The sequence below is a fragment of the Siphateles boraxobius genome, unplaced genomic scaffold, assembly GCF_051911475.1.
Source record: "Siphateles boraxobius isolate OS27281-9 unplaced genomic scaffold, OSU_SipBor_1 9, whole genome shotgun sequence".
NCBI classification, from domain to species: Eukaryota; Metazoa; Chordata; class Actinopteri; order Cypriniformes; family Leuciscidae; genus Siphateles; species Siphateles boraxobius.
In genome coordinates, this window is record NW_027509219.1 from 28,027,676 (window position 1) to 28,050,985 (window position 23,310).

General features: G+C 41.3%; 1 protein-coding gene across 2 annotated transcripts in view; it reads left to right on the forward strand.

The window, feature by feature from the left end:
* Nucleotides 1–23,310, forward strand: part of LOC143732405 (cytosolic carboxypeptidase 6-like) — a 370,731-nt gene that overhangs the window by 320,125 nt on the left and 27,296 nt on the right. For both annotated transcript variants that reach the window (XM_077223445.1, XM_077223446.1), the window contains 2 exons: nt 1,821–1,935; nt 4,636–4,747. In XM_077223445.1, coding sequence (XP_077079560.1) covers nt 1,821–1,935; nt 4,636–4,747 — 227 coding nt within the window. The remainder of the gene's footprint in view (nt 1–1,820; nt 1,936–4,635; nt 4,748–23,310) is intronic.

Sequence of the window (23,310 nt, forward strand, 5' to 3'; positions counted from 1 at the left end):
GGCAATATCATCAATAACATCAATTCTATAGAAAAAACCTGCTTTCACTTTGCGTTACAAAACAGAGACATGTCTTTCCTGAAAGTGTCCTTGACAAATGATAAGAGAATGCAGTCTTTTCACAGGTGAATTATGTTAGAGGGATCCATAGCTTAATGTCAAATCATTATCGCCTATCTTTGTTGGGGGTCTTCAACAGGGAGTCTCCTGTTCAGAAGGGGGCGTTTCTTTTAATAAGTAATTAAAAAATATTAAACTAAAAGAAAAATATGCATTGGACAGCAAATTCAATTAAACAACAATCAAAGCTAAAATTAACCAGCATATATATATATATATATATATTGGCATGCAAATGTTTGGGGCTGGGAAGATTTTAAAATGAAAAGTTTCTCATGCTCACTATGGCTACATTTATTTGACTAAAATAAGGTTTAAACTGTAATATTGTGAAATATTTTTGCAATTTAAATAGATTTCGATTGTAATATATTATAAAATGTAATTTATTCCTGTGATGGCAGAGCTGAATTTTCAGCGTCTTCAGTGTTCCTTTAGAAATCATTCTAATATGCTGTTTTGGTGCTCAAGAAACATTTATTACTATTATTATCAACAGTTGTGCTGTTTAATATTTTTGTGAAAACCATAATATTTTTTTTTCAGAATGCTGTGTGTTAGTGATAGATATTGGTCATCATCAGCCATTTTGAAATAGCCATTGCTCAGTTAACAATAGTGTCAGCTTTCACTTTTTTGTAATTTCTGAAATATGGAAGCAGCATTGCCATAAGCAACTGCTTAGCAATCACCAAGAACATGCTTGGCAACCGCATAACACCCTGGTAAGCGCTCACAACATCATGATGACATTTTCCTCAAGACCCAATCAAATTTTCTTATAAAAATGTTAAATGTAATTTATTCATTTTTTTGTTTTATTTAAAAATTTTAAATGGTATTGTATGTTGTATATTTGTATATGTCTGCATGACTTCTGTCAACCTGCATTATAATCAGCCACTGAAAACAACACAATCATTCTACCACCACTGTGTGCATCCAAATCATTTTGAACTGTCAGCTGATGTAGTTGGTAGTGTTTTTGTCTCGTCTCACCCCAAATCTTCATGCTGCTAATTAATTACTTCGGACTTGTTGTAATTCTGAAGAGGGCTTTTATGCTTAACTGAAGTTTGGTCAATACAAAGCTTCAAAGTCACCTGCCCTGCCACCTTCATAACACACACATGCGGATATGCATGAATAAATATAGGAACTTCAAGCAATTAGATAGCATAGCAGTGTGGCCTGCCTCTGTGCCACATTGACTCAATTAGAGAGCTTGTTATGCCTCCATTAGCACTAATGAGCAGGACAGAGTGGGTGAGGGGTTGAAGAAGATGAGGGAATGAGATGGGGTCTGCCCTCTCGCACATGCACAATCCTGCTCTCTCTTTCTGTGCTTCTTGTTTACCTGTCAATTATTCGCTCTCAGTACAGGGCAAATGGAAGGACAAGTGACCGTCACTATCGACATGTCTTTCTCTCCATCTTTCCTCTTTCTGTCTCTCTTTCTCATTTTGTTGCTCTAATTAGTATGATCTTTGCTTATCTTTGCTCTCTTTCATTCTTTGTTGACTGTTTCATTCCATTTGTATTTACTGGAGATGTGCGTCTCTGATATCAGCTTCTGAATTTTATGCATTTTACGGTCCCCACATTTTTTTTTTGTCTTTCAAACTCAATTTGCACTGGGATGAACTTTTGGATGTCAAGCGCAAGGCTTAATTGTGTGTATTTGTGTGTCTTTACTGCAGGTTTCATTGACTTTCTGGTCAGCCACCATCCCACCGCTCAGGTCCTGCGTGATCATGTGATCTTTAAGATCGTCCCCATGCTCAACCCTGACGGCGTGTACCTGGGAAACTACAGGTCAGCTAAAACGCACAAATGCACCCATAATATTATTTATGGGTGACATTATATGACAACAGTCATATAGTTTCCAGTATCACAAATCTTATGGTTTATACTAGTAATTTAAATTTAAAATAGATATTTAATATAGACGCGCTGCATGTTTCAGAGTAAAGCGCAGCACTTTTCATTTTCACTTTCGATCCACAGTAAATGCTACTCTTCAAGTGCTGTGTGTTTGAGTAGCTTATAATTTGCATTTGGGAATGGAACATGCACCAACCGTCTTCCTAGATTTGTAATGCGAATAGTTTATAAATGTGTTGTCAACAAAGAGTAGCGTTAAGGTCTCACTGCGTTTTCCTCCCAAAATAAAAGCTCAATGTTTTAATGTTTTAAAGCAAACAACCGTAAATGTAAGTATTGTAATTGTACTGTTGTTCTGTAAAATAAAGTAATAATAATGATAATAAGTATTATTGCTATTAATAATTCTAACAAGAATAATAAGAACAATTCTATTAATACTTGTATTATATATTGTATTGTAATATAATATATTATGATTTCTTCATTTTACACTACACTAGTATGTACTATTGCTATTGTAAGATATTTCTTTTATAGATATGTTTAATAATAATGATTGCCAGATCAGGTTTTCCTTTTGTCATTAGCTTCTTTCTTTTTTTACATTACTATATTATGTCATCATACTCAAAGCCCTTGATCTGCCTGACAGTATTTTATAAGATATTTTACATGAGTAAACATCTACAGATGTGAATTGGAACACAAGTGTGGCCTTTCTACACTGGGGCTACAGTTGGTGTTGTCACTGCTGCACGGCAGGTGTTGTCTTCACTCCTAATGCCATTATTGGCTTTTATATAATGGTGGCGATCATTCTGAATACAGCCGTGGCCCGCTACGTTTTCCCATACGCCTGCAGAAACTGCGTCAGTGCCTGCCCCCTTGTGATGGCTTTGTGAACTGCAGAGCTGCAGAGGTGGATCAATGGTTCAATGGTGGTGACAGGGCTGACATACAACATACGCCACCACTGACCCTTGAAGGTGCTCTCAGCAGCAACTTTAACCGATGCTGCCTCACAGAGAGCCATTGAGATCCATAATTAGAGATCAGATCTATTTCTCTCTCTCTTTCTCGCTCTCTCTTTCTCTCTCTCTCAATCTCTTTCACTCTCTCTCTGTGCTGAATCAGTAGTTTTAGAGAGAGAGAGAGAGAGAGAGAGAGAGAGAGAGAGAGAGAGAGAGAGAGGCTCAAGCAGATGCAGGAGGGGATGTGGGATCAATCCTTGCTGACTGGGGATTAGTGTTGTTCTGAGAGCAGCAGCATTGACTACAGGTTCAGCTCAAAGTCACAGTCACAGAGTCTCAGCTGGACAGCAGCAGGGACTCAGGCATCTGTCCGTCCCCCACATCAGTCCACTGCCTCAGGGAAAGGAAAATAACAAATGGAGACCTGTAGGAAAGATGGCTTGAGATGGCATGTGTCCAATGGTGTGGAAGAAAAAAACACTCAATGTTGCCCAAAAAACACCAGTGATCTGCCCTTTATGTCTGTAAATGTAGAGCAGTGTTGTTGTCTTTATTATGGACCATTAACGCTTTTAAGATACGGGCATTAAAGTGTTTTATATACATGATTATAGTATAATAACTTTTAATTTTGAATTATCAAAGTATAGTGTCATTTGCAATAGTTCACCCAAAGACAAAAAGTGTCAACATTTATTTAAGCTATGTCTGACTTTCTTCTGTTGAACACAAAAGATCTTTTAAATAGATTAAAAAAGGTCAGTGACATGTTTTTTTCCAGTGTTGTTTTAGAGGCCATTAACTTTCATTGTATGAACAAATCTGTTGCAAAATTCTTCAAAATACCATCTTTTGTGTTTCACAGAAGAGAGTCAAGAGACATGAGGTTTAGTAAATAATGACACTATCCCTTTAAAACACTTTTGTTAGCCCAATCATAATCTAGCCACAGTGAAAGTGTGTAAACAGCATTTAAAATCTGAATTAAAGTGAGTAATATGTATTTCAAGTGATTAAACCAACCAGAAACACTACTGAACAAAATCTGCTGATTTTAGCATGTTTATGACCGACGTCACAGCCTTTACCTTAGCCTTCACAGCAAATTGGTGTATTTCACCTCTCATTTGCATAAAGTTGATTGCTTCACAACTTTTTGATGATTACTCCTCTCCACTGTCAATCCCACAATCCCCTGTGTGAGCCTGCCGCTCATCTCCCATAGAGAATGAATTGAAAACACTCTCTGCTCTGCTCACTCCGCACGAGTGGACTTGTACTGTGTGTGTGTTTTTCTGCAGTTCTGACTACAGAATCTGTGTGGATTTCACTTCAAGCTTGACTGTGATGATGTTGAAACTCAATAACTTTTTACCACTTCAAGTAAATAACATGAAAACTTGAAGTTTCACTTGATTAGTTTTTATTTCTGTTTCACTGCACTGGGTAGCCCCACCCACACATTGAATCCACATTGAATCCAAAGTCCCTCTCTCCATGGCTGTATATTCAACATCAAAGCATATTCGTTGTGATATTGTCGCTTCGCACAGTATTTTGCTCTCAGTGAGGTCTCACAAAGATGATAACGGTGTTGGTGTTTTGTCATTTGTTTTATTTAGTTGAACTCTTCATTTGTTTGTTTCTATTTTAGGTGTTCTCTAATGGGCTTTGATCTGAACCGTCATTGGCAGGACCCTTCCCCTTGGGCCCACCCCACTCTACATGCCGTCAAACAACTTATTGTCCAAATAAACCAGGACCCAGTGAGTATCCAATATATTAAAGCAGCAAAACCCCAAATGCAACCTACAGTCTATCAACACAAAGACAGTAGAAGAAAGAGATGACTTATAGTGATATTCTGCCGTCTTGTCTTTCCTTTAGTAAAACGCATTCTGAATTCATTCTGATATCTTTTGAAAATTGTGTTTTTCTTTTTTATGAATGAAAGAAAAAAAATGTATCCAATTATCCAATACATTTTTGAGCAAGTACATAACCAGCCAGTGTTCAAAACTATCTGCTTGACTTCAGACTTCAGATTTGCTACAGAAAAAAACAGACTGCAACCGGACCCATGCAAAAACAAGGATAAATATCGGAAGGGCTAAATGTAGTCACGCAATGCTGATGTTGTTAACATTAACAATTTGAGAACAAAGTATAATTTGCATGGTTTGACTAGATATGATAAGCGATCGTTAGATTTAATTGGCGCAATTTACTGCAATGCTTTTTTCTATTTATTTGGTCAGAACAAAAGTGGACGTTACTTACTTGTTCCGATGACATTTTCCGGTGAAAATTCTTATGTTGGTCATACTTCCAAAACGTAGAATCTGTGATTCCGAATGACAGTATCCACATCCGCCGCGGTAACTGACAGCTGCACATTCTCCTCAAAACATTGGATTCATCCGCGCTGTGGCGTGCCGCCGAGGCACAACCCACGTAAAGTTGATAATTCCGCAAATAACTGCAATTGCAGATCTCGAACAGAGATGGCGACAAAGAGGAAAAACTACGGACTGCAGCATTAAATACATTTATATTTAATATAATTTATGCATAAATTGGAATTGACCCTAATTGTCTGTTGCGCACAAATGCAGACAGTATTCTGAAAGTTTTTTTATTCCTTATTAACTCCTTCATTGACGGAAAATTCCGGCTTTCCGTGTTTTCACTGTTATACGGTAGCAGGCGCTAAGACACATCTTCTGAAAGTGTACTGAATCTCCTAAACAAAAGACGTGTGAAGAAGAAGCAGAAACAAGCGATAGCATATGTGTAGATGCATATCTAAAATAACGCAATCATCAACATATTAAACAGAATATAAATCAAAACTGCCTACGGTTACTGAATGAAATGTCGACCCAGGATGAGCTATTGGACTGTCCGAGCTTTGGGGATGTTGATGGACTCGATTTACTCCATCTATGTTTTGGTCATCATTCTGAATCTGATCCGGATGTAATCTTAGACAAAAATGAAGTGTAGCGTCAGTTCTGGCAGGTCACGTTAGTCAAACTCGCATCAGCTTGACTCTCAGCTGATACACGTCTACCTATAGGAATACGACGCCTATCACTGTATACATATATAAGCTCCTTCAGTATTATCAACAGCTATTGTGTTTCTCAGGAGCGAATTACCCTCCTCCATCCCCAGCTCGTGCAGTCAGTATGGCATTCTGATTCCCCTTGAATCATAATAAATTCTCAAATTTTGTTGTACTTTAAAATCTTTAATTAATGATATCTGCATTCATGTTGGTTCTGTTCTGTTTACTCTGTTTATTGCTGCTCTCCCTGCTCTTATCCATGCTAGACTGCATGGATGCACAGTTACCCCTTTTCCACCTAAGCATTTTGAGAGCCGGTTCGGAGCCGGTGCCTGCGCACGAACCAGTTCTTTGTGTTTCGACAGCCAAAGAACCGGTTCTCGGCCAGGAAAACTGGTTCCAAAGCAGCACCGACTCTTTGCTGGACTAGAACCGTTCTTTTACCACGTCATGCTTACGTCGGGGGCTGGGGGCGGGTTTAGATGTGTTCTAAACATCTTTTCTGACCAAAATATAGGATCGCAAAGCCAGGAGAAACATTTGCAGAAACATGATGTAATCCGCCATTGTAATTGTTATTCTCGAAGTTGGCGCAAGCGTTTCTAGTTTTTTTTTATTGAAAACATTATGTAAGAAAAGAAGAAAACTGTCACAATATAGAACAAATAAATGGAAAGAAAAAAGACACAAGATAGGGGTACATAACTAATCAGAAAAGATTACATATGAAAGGAAAAGTTTAAAAGACTTACATATTTCAATTGTTTTTAAAGCCGTTTTGGTTCACGAGTTAGAGATAATCACAAAGTAATGTTGTAGGTTTGCAAGCGTTTCTAGCTAAGATGTATGGCGACGTACACAATGACGTAACGACGTCGTTCGCTGGGCGCTCTAGTCAGTGGAAAAACAAACAGGTTCTGAGAAGGTTCGCAAGTTGAACCAGATCCAAACCAAATTTGAACCAGCACCAGTTCCGAACCAGTTCTTTTTTTTGTGGAAAAGGGGTAAGTGAGTTCTTGTCCAGAACATAACCATACCGCCAATCCAAACTGTATGCTAATTGTCAATCGTATTTGATAGTGCGATAGTGGTCCTGACAGAAATGCGCTTTTCTCAGCTTTTTGATAAAAATGTGTTGTTAAAAATGAAGCTAGAATAAAAGGTTGTTTGTTTGTTTGTTAGTTTGTTTGCCTAAAAGCAGAGGCTATGTTCTTTGTTTTGATATATTGCATGTTCAAATATTCATACATAATATTCTGGGGGCCATGAAAATTTTGTGAAAATTATCAAAAATGCTGGTGGTGGCGGGCAACTTAATAAAAGAAAAGATATGCTGGCGGGGAAAGAGTTAAAAAATAATTATGGAGCTAAAAAAATATTTATGTTTTCAAACTGAAATTTCATCTGCCATGATTGGTTGATTTATAGATAGTCCTGCCCCAAAACTGACAAATTAATATTTCACCAATAAATTGCTATGTTTTATATGCTTGGGGGAAACAACCTTCACGTGGCTCACTTATTTTTCTCTCTGTATGTTAAACTAGGTTGGTAGAAAGTATTTTAACATTGAGATTTATGCACAAAGGCACACATTTACACTTTGTCTTTGAAAGGTTATGTATAGTATGTATAACAACCTTGCTCAGCATATAGGAACCAATGTACGATTTAAAGCAGCTACAACTCAGCATTTTTCTCAATGAGTGTGTCTGTGTGCGTGTTTGCACTCCCTCTGCCCAGGTGTGTCTCCCACACACACTCTCGGTCGTCTTGTCTTTTGTTTGATAAAGCGCCGCCTCAACTTCCTTTATGTTCATTATAGCAGAAGAGTGAGGTTGTTGGATTAGTGAAGGTCAGATGCTGTCCTGGGAATCGTCTGCCCTTTCCTGCTCTTTCACATCCCGATAAGACCGGCAGGCACACTCCGGAGCGGAGGGCAGCGCCACGCGGCTTAACCTTTCCCCCAGGCCTGACACACTGATCAATGTGTTGCTTCACGGCAGAGTGATCTGCTCATGTCCCTCACATCCCGACAACCACACACACATATGCTTCATTACATTGTGAAGTTAGATGTGAGGAACATTGCATAGTAACATAGATTTCCACGGGTCCTAAATGGATCCAAACAAGCAACCTTGTAACTTTTACTTGATCACTCAGTTTGTTTGAGCACACTGACCAGCCTGACACAACAACATTGGTTTAATCGACCAATAGCAGACATGGAAAGTGTTTGGGGAAATCTGTCTGAAAATGGATTTTCACATTTTACTCACCAAGGCTGCATTTGCTTGATCAAAAATACAGTAATATTATTACAGTTTAAAATAACTGTTGTCTATTTTAATATATTTTAAAATCTTATTTATTCATGTGATGCAAAGCTGAATTTTCAGCATTACTACTCCAGTCTTCAGTGTCACATGATCCTTCAGAAATCATTCTAATAAGCTGATTTGCAGCACAAGAAACATTTCTTATTATATTTAATGCTAAAAACAGCTGTGCTGGTTAATATTTTTGTGATGCGTTTTCTTTCAAAAGAACAGTAGAAACCTTTTGTAACATCTAAATGTCTTTAATTTCATTGTGTGTGTGTGTGTGTGTGTGTGTGTGTGTGTGTGTGTGTGTGTGTGTGTGTGTGTGTGTGTGTGTTTGTGTTTGTGTTTGTGTTTGTGTTTGTGTGTGTGTGTGTGTGTGTGTGTGTGTGTGTGTTTGTTTGTTTGTGTGTGTGTGTATATGTGTATATATAAATGCACATTGATCATTTGCCAGATTGCCTATTAAATTTCCCTGAATTGCAGTTCACTAAAATTCCTCTTCTTTTCATTACGAGTTCCAATCCAACCCTGATGGGCAAGGAAAAAAAAGAAAAGTAAAGAAAAGAGAATAAAATATGTGGCTAGTTTAGACAGATGTGTAAGATGCTGGTTTTATGAGGAGAGAGTGCACAGGAGAGAGGGACTCTGGGGAGAGGTAAACATTTCATAGCTCTGTCCGGATCCCACACTTTGGTCCTTGTTTCATTCCCTTTTGTCCTTTTAAAGAGATTTAGTGGGGTTTGGGAAATCATAGTCCCTTTCTCTTTTTTTGTGTAGTTGTTGCTAATAGCAAGCTCACAATAAGTTTGAGGAGGTGCCAGTTTAAGCACATTAAGCCAGAAGTTCACCTATCACTTAGAGAGGTCACCAAGGGAACATATCCAGGAAAATGTTATTTCCCTTGTATGTAAATTAGTCATTAAGCTGATGCTTTTATCCAAAGCGACTTCCAGTACACTTATTACAGAAAACAATCCACCTGGAGTTTAGTTGTCAAGGCAGTGTTCCACAAATCCTGACAGCCCTCCGTGAACCACAAGTTGTGACGTCACAAGCACTGATGTTAACACACTGATGTTATTTTGTGCTGAAGTAATGCCTTTGTCCTGCCTTTCTTGTCTTTATTGAATGGCACATGTTCTTGTTATCCTATCACATTTAATTAAACACCAGCCCTTATATTAATTTGCAACTACCTTGTATAATGTGATCTAACAGCCATATATTGGCCCTTTCTTTTAAGATATCTAACACAAAATATAAGCATTAGCGTATCTAAGTAATGCCAGTCAAGACAAATCACCTTTATTTATATAGTGCAAACAATGATAACAGAGAAATAATTCAAGGATGCAAACAGTTCATTTCGGCTGTACAGCAGCTCTAAAAAGAAAATATGGAAACACTTTAGAATACGGTTCCGTCATTTATGTATAACTTCACAGGAACAAATGAGTAATGTGGTATTAACATTGTAACTGCTATTAACTAACAAGAAACTCTGATTAATTAATTAGTAAGTAATAACGCTCAAGTGAATGAGGTCACTATTATCTAATCAATGACTACTATTTTTTGCATTTACATTTACATTTATCCAAAGGCATGTGTCTTATCTACTGCGCCGCCACTACCTCCCAGGGGGCAATTAAAGGAGTAGTTGTCAGTTGAAAAGAAATTAAGGTTTTTGAGGAAAACATTCCAGGATTTTTTTTTTTTAATGATTGTTTCGCCAGATAAGCCCCTTATTCCTCGGCTGGGATCGTGTAGAGCCTTTGAAGCTGCATCGAAGCTGCAATTTGGACCTTTAACCTGTTGGTTCCCATTGAAGTCCACTATATGGAGAAAAATCCTGGAATGTTTTCCTCAAAACCCTTAATTTATTTTTCGACTGAAGAAAGAAAGGTGACGTGGGGGTGAGTAAATTATCAGGAAATTTTTATTCTGAAGTGAACTAATCCTTTAAGAACTATACAAGGTCATAATTAATGTGAATAATGTATTATTAATTCTAAAGTGAAGATCACGGTAGCCCAGTATTAATGACTCAAGTAATTCTATCCTTCTAAAGAAGTTACTAATTATTTTGATCAGTATTCTAAAATGAAAAGCTTTATTACTCCCTATAGTAATGACAGAAGTCAGTGTAAGCTTTGACTTTTGAAGGTTTTGGATTGTAACTTCTGATGGATTTGGTGATACTTGAGTAATTACTAGTGGATTACCATGATCTTCACTTCACTTTAGAATACTGTTCCAAATCATTAGAAATTCCTTTAAATGGTAAATGGTAAATGGACTGCATTTATATAGCGCTTTCACAGACCCAATGGCCACCAAATCGCTTTACATATTTGCCTCGCATTCACCCATTCACTCACTCATTCACACACCGACGGCGGTGTCAGCCATCCATGGCGCCATCCAGCTCGTCGGGAGCAGCTGGGGTTAGGTGTCTTGCTCATGGACACCTCGACACTTGGTCAGGTGGAACCGGGGATCGAACCACCAACCTTTCGGTTTGTAGACAACCTACATGAACCTTGAACTTTAGAAGGGAGTAGTAACACTTGAGTCAATTGTAGTGGGTTGCCATGATCTTCGCTTTAGAATACTGTTCCAAATAATTAGTAGTTCCTTCTGAAGGATTTGGTTATACTTGAGTCATTACTAACTGGTGACCATGATCTTTACTTGGTTATGAACAGTTGTTGTTACTAGTCCTCTGATCATTTTTTATTTAAGATGAGTTTGATTGGTTTTGTATCCATCTTAGGCTTGATTTTATAGATGTACCCCATTAAGTGGTAATCTTGGGAAATCAAGAGAAATATCAACTCTAAGAATGAGAAGTATGCTGTTTTGAGATGTGCCTGCTTATATGAGCTGCTAATGTCTGTGTGGCAGTTTGGATTCGGATGTAGTTATGTATTACTTTTGCGGTTGTTGTTGTTGTTGTTGTTGTTGTTGTTGTTATTGTTGTTGTTGTTGTTCGCAATATGGTGTGGAGTGTTTTTGACTGATAAATGCTTCCCAGTATCCACAACAGAGGAGGAGAGATCAGGATGGGGAAATGCTCCTCTCCCTAACACCACACTGAGCATCTCACAGCTATACTGACAAAAACATACAAATGCAAACAAGCACACTCACACATACGCAAACACAGACTCATACAAATATTCATGCCATGCGAGATCTCCAGCCAGACTGGCATTGGCTGCGTTCTCTATGGTTAATCACATTAGACACAGCACAGATCAAAGCTATTGGATGCCAATCTCTGTGCCAGCCCAGTCACGGGGGCAATGCCCACCGGCACATTCCACCAATATGGTACATAACCAATATGAGTCATAACTTTTTGTTTTTGTTTTGAGTAAGTTGCTCTAAAAAATTTACTAGCTACTAATTATGTTCAATGGAGTTATTAGATTACTGTACTAATTACTCCCTCTAAAAAGTATTGCATTACTTATTACTAATTACTTTCTTATTCCCATATCAACCTCGACCAGTTGAACAATACAAGGATAGACATGAAACTGCTCTTTTAAAGGGGTCATGACATGAGATTTCACATTTTCTTTTGATTTTTGACGTACAAGAGGTCTTTGCACCATTAAAACATCCTGCAAGTTTCATCGCTTAAAGAGTCCTCATTATAAACAAAGCATCATTCAAGCACAAAAAACAGCTCATTTTGGATATTGGCGTACATGTGATGCACTGGCAAATGCCTGCCTCCAGAGCAAGACATCGACGAATAGTTGTACATCATCGCACCACAGGCCCCGCCCACTGGCATTCAGTCACGTAATGGCTGACACTTTTCTACACCAGATTCGAGGATCACGTCAAAAGCAAATAGAACCCATTATAATCACTGACGCTGTCGACGCCGCAGAATACAGATACCAATCATTATTACATATTCAGGTCTTTATTGACACGGATGGATCTCTAACAGGTACAATAGTATAAAACTCTCATGATTTTTTTAAATTAACAATTACAAAAAAGTAAAATAAAAAAATTGTTGTTACCTTTTGGTACTTGGAAGGGTTCAATTTGAGCAGATGCTTTTTGCCATCATCACTGTCATTGTCAGAGCTTATTTGCCCACTGCATTCAGCATCTGACTCATATTCACAATCTTAACCATATTCTCAAGACTATTGTTTTCAATGTCTTCAAAATGATTTTTTTTTAGCACTAACAGCTTCTTCACCAGATCCACCATCAAGTGACAGTGGCACTAATTTAATTGTGTGCATATGTCTAATTTTATAAAATGAATCAGGGGGAGGGTAGTGAATGACTTCCTGGTTGATAAAGACCGGGGTATGCGTTTAAGTGTTAACTGTATAACAGTAATAACTACTTTCGTTACGGAGGCCTCCTACAACAGTCTCTCTGAATCCCTCCTTTCCGCAAACCTGCTCTGTTGTGATTGGTCTACCGCTTACAGTGTATTTCAGAAGCTAAACCCCCATTACCATAACTGAACTTCAGCTCCCGAGGCTTTCTAAAGCTCGATTGTACCGATTGTACACACTCTAAAGAGCGTAACAATGACGTCAATTTTACCATATCAAACGAGCGTGAGTCCGATGAATGATATATTGGAAGAACTAGTTATTCAACCCAAACCTTCATGGCAAGGACGACTTGAGCAGGACGTTTCTTGATACGTTACTCATTTTGAGGTACATTATGAGATGTTGCAACTGTAATTCCTCACCATCAGCAGTATGTCCATCAACAAACCGATGTGTATATTTCTAATTTATTGTGGTGCACATGTGGGAACTGTATCAATAATGGTGCATACGTTTGTCGTGGTTCATGGATTCATTGACTCTCTCCCGCTATGTGTGTGCGCGTTGAGTGAATGGGCGCGGCTTATCAGCAAGGCTCGTTATCTCAGCTGATGAGCCGATCAGCGCCAGCTGTTCTGAATGAGGATGTCCCATATATATTTTGTCATTTCGTCTTGTCTTTGTCAGATGGTTGTGGAGGTCTCCGGTTGGCTTACTGTCTTTTCTCCTCACTCCAGTTCCTGTTTTTCCCTTGCTGTGGATTCTGCCTGAGGATTATTGCTGGACCGGTCTCGTTGTCTGCCCACTGAGTCCTGCGTTGCCTAGCCTTGACATCTGCTGCCTGCCTGCCTGCCTTTGGACTTACACTACCTCTTTTGTGTGTTCAATAAACACCAGGTTCACTTGTTTTTGAATCCTTGCTTGTTTCCTATGTGCCGTAACAAAACCATCTGACCAGACCATGGATTCAGCGAGTGCTGCCGAACTCGGGCATATATTTTCTGAGAATCGTGCCTATATGGATCGTCAAGATGAGCAGATTGGAGCCTCGGGCCAGGCAATACAGGCTTTGTTAACGCAGGTGTCCGAGCTCCCCTCTCAAATACAACGGCTGAGAGGTCCCACTGCGCCAGCTCCGCCCCCGCCTGTTCCCCCGGAACTTCCCAACTTCAATCGACCTGAGCTGCGCATCCCAACGCCTGAGAGATATTCGGAAGAACCAAACATGTGCAGAGCTTTTCTAACCAAGTGCTCAATTTTCTTTTCTCTCCAGCCTGTGACTTTTTCCTCCAAGGAGAGTAAAGTAGCACTAGTTATGACGCTACTGTCTGGACGCGCGGCTCAGTAGGGGAACAGCGGTGTGGCGGAATCAACACGACTGCTGCTCCTCGTTCCAAGCACTCGAGTAGGAGATGGGACGGGTATTTGACCGCACGATCGCCGGACGCAAGGCGGCTCGACAACTGGCCGATCTCCGGCAAGACAACAACTCTGTGTCTGACTACTCCATCCAGTTCCAGACGTTGGCCGCCGAGTGCAAATGGAACGAGGAGGCGCAGTGGGAAATGTTCCTGCATGGGTTGGCTGACCGTGTTCAAAAAGAGATATATACACTGGAACTACCCAAGACGTTTGATGGACTGGTTGATCTGGCACTACGAGTCGATGCACGACTACAACAAAGAGAGAGACGACCGTTCCAGACTCCAGCGGTTGATTTCGTTGAGTTTCCCGGGCTCAGAGGTGCGAACACGGTCAGCCCCGCGAACGATCCTGAACCCATGCAGGTAGGTCGAGCTCGGCTCCCCCGGGAGGAGAGAGAACACCGCCGCTCGAAGGGTCTGTGTCTCTACTGTGGAGAGCCCGGCCATTTCGTCTCCACCTGTTCCTTAAAAAGCCAAGCCCGGCGGTAGGACGGAGACTACTGTCGGGCGGGCTTTCCTTGACCAGACCATCGAACGCCACCCTCCTTCCGGTGAGACTCCAGTGGGCAGACCAATCCTTCAACGGCCAGGCGCTGGTGGATTCAGGAGCGGAGGGAAACCTGTTGGACTTTTCTCTGGCGAGGAAGCTTCACCTCCCCATCACCGCTCTCGAACACCCCATTACTATCCATGCACTTAATGGACAGGAACTCCCGAGCATCAATCACGCCACTGGACTCATCACACTCATCACTTTGGGTAACCACACGGAAAAGATCTCACTCTACCTCACCCAGTCACCTCACGCTCCTATTGTCCTGGGTCATCCGTGGTTGGCAGACACGGACCCAGGATAGAATGGGGTCATAACTCTGTGTCCAGCTGGAGTAATCAATGTTATGCCTCATGTCTTTCATCTGCTGTCCCGTCTGTTTCTCGTTTTGTGTTGCAGGAGGAGCCAGTGAATCTGTCTAACGTGCCACCGGAGTATCTCGACCTGAAGGAAGTATTCAGTAAGTCCCGGGGTGCTTCTCTTCCTCCGCATCGTCCCTATGACTGTGCTATAGATTTACTGCCAGGTACGTCTCCGCCTAAGGGCAAGTTATATTCGCTTTCTGCTCCAGAAGATCCAAGATCTCCAGATCTCCAAGATTGCTCTGCAGATGGCTGCCTCGGTGTGGTGGTCTCCAGCTACTGTATTTGTTTTTGTTCGTTTGTCCTGTGTTTAGTCATTATTTTCCTATCAGTTTCACCAAAGACGAACTCCTGGACATTAGGAAACACACACCAGAAAACTATACAGTTTTTGATTATTCAGACGTTTTGCTGGATATTCTCGTCGGGGGGGCAGCGGTGTTGTTCAAACGCGCGTTCAGACGCAAACGCGGGAAGCGTGCAGGCGCGCTGGTTAAACTCCGGAGCGCGGCCTGCGCACTGCACTCCCCAGTTTTTATCTCGCAAATCTCCGATCCCTTCCTAACAAAACGGACGAACTACTTCTCCTCACAAGGATTAACAAGGATTTTTCTAACTCTGCTGCTCTGTGCTTCACTGAAACCTGGCTGAGTGAAGCCATACCGGACAACGCAATACATCTGCCGGGCTTCCAGCTGTTCCGAGCGGACTGCATCGCGGAGCTAACGGGGAAAACGAGAGGTGGTGGATTGTGTTTCTACATTAACGAAAATTGGTGTTCAGATATAACAACACTGAACAAGATATGCTCTCCTAACTTAGAGACCCATTTCATTAATTGCAAACCTTTCTACTCGCCACGGGAGTTTTCCTCTTTCATTCTCGTGAATGTTTACATCCCTCCAGACACGTGCGTGAGCGCGGCGCTACAACAGCTGGCTGAACAAATATCTGAAACGGAACAAAGGCATCCGGACTCTCTTCTAATAATTATTGGGGATTTCAACAAAGCAAATCTTTCCCGTGAACTACCAAAATACAGACAGCACGTTACATGTCCCACCAGAGACAGTAATATACTGTACCACTGTTACACCACAATAAGGAATGCGTATCACTCAGCAGCTTTAGGGCTCTCTGATCACTGTTTGGTTCATCTTATTCCGACCTACAGGCAGAAACTGAAATCAGCTAAACCTGTGTTAAGGACTGTTAAAAGAAGGACTAATGAAGCAGAGCAAGATCTACAGGCCTGCTTTGATTGCACTGATTGGACTGTTTTTGAAGCTGTTACCACCGATCTGGATGAGCTCACAGATACTGTAACATCATATATAAGTTTCTGTGAGGATACATGCATTCCTACCAAGACATTCTTATCATTCACTAATGATAAACCATGGTTTACTGGGAAACTCAAACACCTTCGTCATGCTAAAGAGGATGCTTACAGAAGTGGGGATAAAATCTTGTATAACCAGGCCAGAAACAGACTGACAAAGGCGATCAGAGTTGCTAAAAGAAGCTACTCTGAAAAACTGAAAAACCAGTTTTCATCCAACGACCCATTATCAGTCTGGAATGGCCTGAGGAACATCACCAACTACAAGTCACCATCCCCCCGATCTGTGGACAATCAACACCTGGCTGATGATTAAAATTCATTTTATTGCAGGTTTGAAAAGCCCTCATTCACACCACACACCGGCTCTAACCTGCACTTCACACATTCACCATCACCTCCTGCACTCCAACTCCCCCCTCCTGCCATCCAACCTGAGCTTAAGGTCTGTGTGGAGGACGTGAGCCGAGTCTTCAAAAAACAGAAGACTAGGAAAGCCTCAGGCCCAGACGGCATCTCATCTGCTTGTTTAAAAGGCTGTGCTGACCAACTGGCCCCGGTCTTCACACAGATCTTCAATAGATCATTGGAGCAGTGTGAAGTTCCCTGCTGCTTAAAACGCTCCACTATCATTCCTGTCCCCAAAAAAAACAAAATCACTGGACTTAATGACTACAGACCTATCGCTCTCACGTCTGTGGTCATGAAGTCGTTTGAAAGACTGGTGCTGGCCCACCTGAAGGACATCACTGGACCCCTGCCGGATCCCTTTCAGTTTGCTTACAGAGCAAACAGGTCTGTGGATGATGCAGTCAACATGGGACTGCATTATATCCTGCAACATCTCAACAGACCTGGGACTTATGCAAGGATCATCTTTGTTGACTTCAGTTCGGCCTTCAATACCATCATGCCTGATCTTCTCACAGCCAAACTGACCCAGCTCTCCATACCATCCTCGATCTGTCAGTGGATCTCGAGCTTCCTGACGGACCGGCAGCAGCGAGTGAGACTGGGGAAACACACATCCAGGACTCTCACCACCAGCACTAGCGCCCCTCAAGGGTGCGTTCTCTCCCCACTGCTCTTCTCCCTGTACGCTAATGACTGCACTTCTAAAGACCCCTCTGTCAAGCTCCTGAAATTTGCCAACGACACCACTGTCATCGGTCTCATCCGGAACGGTGACGAGTCTGCTTACAGACTGGAGGTTGAACAGCTAGCTGTCTGGTGCAGTTACAACAACCTTGAGCTGAACTCGCTCAAAACAGTGGAGATGATCGTGGACTTCAGGAGGAACAGCTCAGCACACCACCTGTTTGAACTGTTACCGTCAAGACGGAGACTTAGATCACTGGCCACAAGAACATCTCGGCACAGGAACAGTTTCTTCCCACAGGCCATTTTCCCTTCTGAACAGTTAATACTCCTCCCAAGGCATATGCCTTTAAGTGCAATACTCCCACTGTTTAGTGCAATATCCTACAACTCAGGTGATACTTATACTTATATTTAGATTTATTTATTATAATATTCAAAACACTGTAAATATGTTCATAATCTGGAAATCTGGAAATGTCTATTCTGACTAAACACAACTGTGATACTTTTATTCTCATATATTTATATTTTTATTCTTTATTCTTATAATTTGTAGTATTATGTTTTATGTTTCTTGTTGTATTTGTATAGTCCACTGGAAGCCTCAGCACCAAAACAAATTCCTTGTGTGTGCAAGCACACTTGGCAATAAAGCTCTTTCTAATTCTGATTCTGATTCAGAAAGGGAGGCTATGGAGAAATATATTTCTGATTCTCTAGCAACTGAGTTCATCCGCCCTTCCTCTTCTCCAGCGGGGGCAGGATTCTTTTTTGTGGGTAAGAAGGATGGTTCTCTGCGACCTTGTATTGATTACCCAGGGCTGAACAGCATCACGGTAAAGAATACTTATCCTTTGCCGTTGATGTCTTCAGCTTTCGAGAGGTTGCAGTGAGCATCATCCAGGAGTTAATCGCACTAGGTTTTTAGTCAAGCAACGATTCTGGTGGCCACGTATGGCTCGTGACATTCACAGTTTTGTTTTGGCTTGCTCGATTTGTGCTACTGGTAAGACTTCCAATCGACCCCCAGATGGGTTACATCAACCGCTGCCTGTCCCTTCGAGACCCTGGTCCCATATTGCGCTAGATTTTATTACCGCCCTCCCACCCTCTCAGGGTAACACGGTAGTTTTGACCGTGGTGGACCGGTTTTCGAAGGCGGCCCATTTCATTCACTTGCCCAAATTACCTTCAGCCAAGGAGACAGCGTTGGCAGTCGTAAACCACGTCTTTCGCTTACATGGCCTCCCGGTAGACGTGGTCTCCGACAGGGGACCCCAGTTTGTGTCCAAATTTTGGCGAGAATTTTGTAAGTTGCTGGGGGCGACTGTCAGTCTGTCCTCAGGGTTTCATCCCCAGAGCAATGGTCAATCCGAGAGAGCCAACCAAGATTTGGAGAGAGTGTTGCGATGTTTGGTTTCCAAGAATCCTTCCTCATGGAGTCAACAACTGTCAATGGTGGAGTACGCCCACAACGGGTTACCAGTGTCGTCCACGGGCCTGTCTCCGTTTGAGTGTAGTTTAGGTTACCAGCCACCAATTTTTCCCGGTCTGGAATCTGAGGTCGCGGTCCCTTCCGCTCACGCCTTCGTCCAGAGGTGTCACCGCACTTGGACTAGAGCCCGTGAGACTCTACTCCAAGTGGGGGCTCGCACCAAGGCTAATGCCGATCGCCACCGGTCTAAGCCTCCCGTATACGTCGTTAGTCAAAAAGTGTGGCTTTCAACCAGGAATATTCCTCTCTGCTCCGTTTCTAATAAACTTGCTCCCAAATTCATTGGCCCGTTTACTGTCACCAAGATCATTAGTCCGGTGGCAGTCCGCCTCAACCTGCCTCCAGTGTACAGGAGGATTCACCCCGTCTTTCATGTGTCTAAAATTAAACATGTGTTTCATTCTCACTTTAATCCGCCCGCCCCGGTTCAAATACCCACCCCCCCACCCCCCGCCGCGACTCGTAGATGGGGAACCCACATATTCGGTTAACCGTATTCTGGACTCAAGACTGAGGGGACTCGGATTCCAGTACTTGGTGGACTGGGAGGGTTACGGTCCGGAGGAGAGAAGTTGGGTTCCTGCCAGGGACATCCTGGACCACTCCCTTATCGATGATTACAATCGACAGGTAAGGGTGTCTTGGAACGCCAGGCGGCATTCCTAGGAGGGGGGGTACTGTCACGGTTCATAGATTCATTGACTCTCTCCCGCTATGTGTGTGCGTGTTGAGTGAATGGGCGCTGCTTATCAGCACGGCTCGTTATCTCAGCTGATGAGCCGATCAGCGCCAGCTGTTCTGAATGAGGATGTCCTATATATTGTTTGTAATTTCGTCTTGTCTTTGTCAGATGGTAGTGGAGGTCTCCGGTTGGCTTACTGTCTTTTCTCCTCGCTCCAGTTCCTGTTTTTCCCTTGCTGTGGATTCTGCCTGATCGGAGGATTATTGCTGGACCGGTCTCGTTGTCTACCCACTTAGTCCTGCGTTGCCTAGCCTTGACATCTGCTGCCTGCCTGCCTGCCTTTGGACTTACACTACCTCTTTTGTGTGTACAATAAACACCAGTATTCACTTGCTATTGAATCCTTGCTTGTTTCCTTTGTGCCGTAACAACGTTAGACGAGCACTAACTTAAATGACTGATGTATCTACACAATATTAAACGCTGTAAGGGGTATACAGTTAAAGACCCAGAACCAGATATGAAGAATGAAGACCCAGAGTCAGAATTATAAAAAATTAAAGAAAATATTTACTGAAGATAGTTTGCAGTTTCATCAGCAGAAGTCAGCTTCAATACTCGCACAGGAGTTCGTAGGCCGCCCCGCTTACAGTTACAAAGATCACAGCAGTTATACGATTTCCAAGGTCTAAGCTACGTCATTGCTTACAGGATGAATGATTCTCATTGGCTATGAAATAGATAAACACAGTAATTTTCCACACATATACAGATAGACTGAAGCATATCTCCATCGATTATGCAGCTGAAGTTAGGCACGTCATGACCTTCCAGGTCGCAGATTTGGGTTGCTGGGCGCCAGCATGTCCAGAACAACAACTCAGTCAATCTCCAATAATGCCAGTGGTTCCTTAACCTGTAACCAAGAAGACTAACACACACACCGACACACAGCTTTTCCAAGGTTGGATTTGGCCAGGCTCTCACTATAAACAGGAGAGTCCTCTCAAAACATCAAGATAATGCGTTCTTTCTCTCAAGGATAGCTAAACTTTAGTCTAACTGGAAAGAAAGGCTTTAACAAAGAAATGGCCCCTTAAACTATTGGCTTCAATGACCCCTATATGTTTTAACACATTGAAGACCTTTCTCAAACACAAAACAAGTCCCTATTTCATTTCTGGAAGCTGGGTTAAATAAGCAAGCACTGCGTTCAGATATCAAATACAGACATTAAAGAATACATGAAAAGAACATTTCAGTAATCACACTGGTAACTTATATAAATAAAGTAAAATCTCCAGAGAAGTCATTCAACTCATTTGATATTTAGAAGGAAAAATATTGATTAATACCTTAATTATAATCAATCATTACATATACATTGAAGCAGCAGTGGATTCCAATCCACCCCCTTCAACGCAAAACTACGAATTTTGAACACCCAGTAGAAAATGTATACATAAATAATTATTCATACTTAAAGTTTATGATTCTGAGGAGCAAGCTGGTCCAAATAAACTGGGTACTGACCCATCTTTCAAGAGCAAGCGTTTGGCGAATCCCGCATTGAACTCCCGCATTGAGATTTGAGAAGCAGTTGTCAGTAAAAGTTGTTCGCTGACGGAGAATGTACAACATGCATTATACAAATTCGTTTTTTAGTGACATAGAACCGTCACGCAGTGTAATTCAAAAATATAATCGACACGTTAAGGCGGTTCAGAGTCGATTCTTTCTTTTAGGAGACAATAACTTTATTTATTGTGCACATTCGACTTTACAACTTTGCAGAAAGTTTACATTCACAAACAGCTATATCACTCACTGCATGAAAGGGAATATTCGAAAAACCATAATTGGGGCACCTTAAAGGCTAAAAAATAAATACTGCATCATACACACACACACTCACATATACAACTGCACACACACACACATTGTAGCATTCATACTAATTAGGCTGTTTAACAGCAGGCAGAGTTCAACACCAAGCCAACACACAAGATCCCTGATCCCAGTATGTTAACATAGACCATGCTAAGCTAATGCATGCTAATCTACAACACTCACCATTTAATTGCACAAACCTGTTTTGGTTAACATATATTGCATTGCCAATTTTTTTTTAACCTGTGCTGGCAGAGAGTGCACTTTTAGACAATTTTATTGCACTGCTCAAATAAAACCAGTTACTAATATGAAGTTTATTGCAGTCCTACAGGAAATTGACAACTACTTTGTATTTGCATCGAGGATACAGCTACTTTTGTCCTAATTAATCAGTTCATTAATGCTAAGTGTTTTCATAACCTTTATTTCAGTGGTAATGAAAAACCTTCAGGTTTATTTGTTGTTGTTGTTGTTGTTGTTGTTGTTGTTGTTGTTGTTGTTGTTGTTGTTGTTGTTGTTGTTGTTGTTGTTGTTGTTGTTGTTGTTGTTGTTGTTGTTGTTGTTTTGTCAGAAACAAGCCCATATTTAGGTATATTTTGAACACCTCATTGATCCGATTTTGTGTTCAATCCATCTCTTTGATCGCTAAAGTTACTTACCTGAGTGGGTTTAAAAAAACGAAACAATTCACCAAATTACACTCTCCAATGAGCACTGGTCAGGTGAGAAAATGACTCAAAGTTAGTGATGCAAGTGTATATAATCTGTCCATGAGCACCAAGTATTTGTTTATGAAAAATGAAAGAGAAAGAGAAGGGGAAAGAATAAGGAAACAAATGGACCTATCTCCCGCGTAAAACGCTGCTTTTCCAGCCCATTTATCATGGAGAGAGAGGGATTCTTTTTGATTGGCTGATTACCTCGATCATTCATCATGGCCCAGATATCCCTACCAATCTGACAACAGCATTTTGGATAATTTGTTAAAGATGACAAAAGGGCCGGTATTGCCATGGTTCATTTCTGACCTTTTTAATATTAGAAAATTAATTTTCCGTCTGAAACAAATGTATTAGATCCTGTCAGGCTGGCCAGATGAATATTGCACCTTGAAACCCCCCCTTCCCTGTGTAGTTGCTGCTCCTATTTCTTCTTTTTCTCTCTCTCTTTCTCTCTCTCTCTCTATCTTTCTCTCTCTCTCTTTCTCTCTCTCTCTCTCTCTCTCTCTCTCTCTCTCTCATGTGTATGAACTATTGTGTGCGGTTCTAATGGTGGCAGAAAGCAGTCTTGCGAGAGAACGAGAGAGAAAGAAAGACAGATAAAGAAAAAGTTGAGACGTCCTCTCGTGTCAGACGGACCTTTCTAAGCGATCGCCGAGATTTACGGGCAATTTACGTCCATCATCACTTCCTGTCCTCCGTCCTTCCATCATCTCACATTCAGTGAATCTCTGTAATATCTGGACTTGTCTCTTTCTCTTTCTTTCCCTGTTTCTCTCATGTTTTTAAGGGTACAAGGGACAAGTCAGATGAGCTTCTGGTGTTTGGTTGAAGATGGTGATTGTGATGATTTTATTAAGCTTTTCATTTGACTATTACGTTTCCTAAAGCCATGCTAGTTCCACAGTCACTTCTTCATATAAATAAAAAATGATTATATGTGAGTGTTAGTATTATCAGTATTTCCATGCTGAATCTATTTGGCACTAAGGGCCGTTTAGTCAATATGATGGTCCCTCTGGTTGGAAAAATCATCATT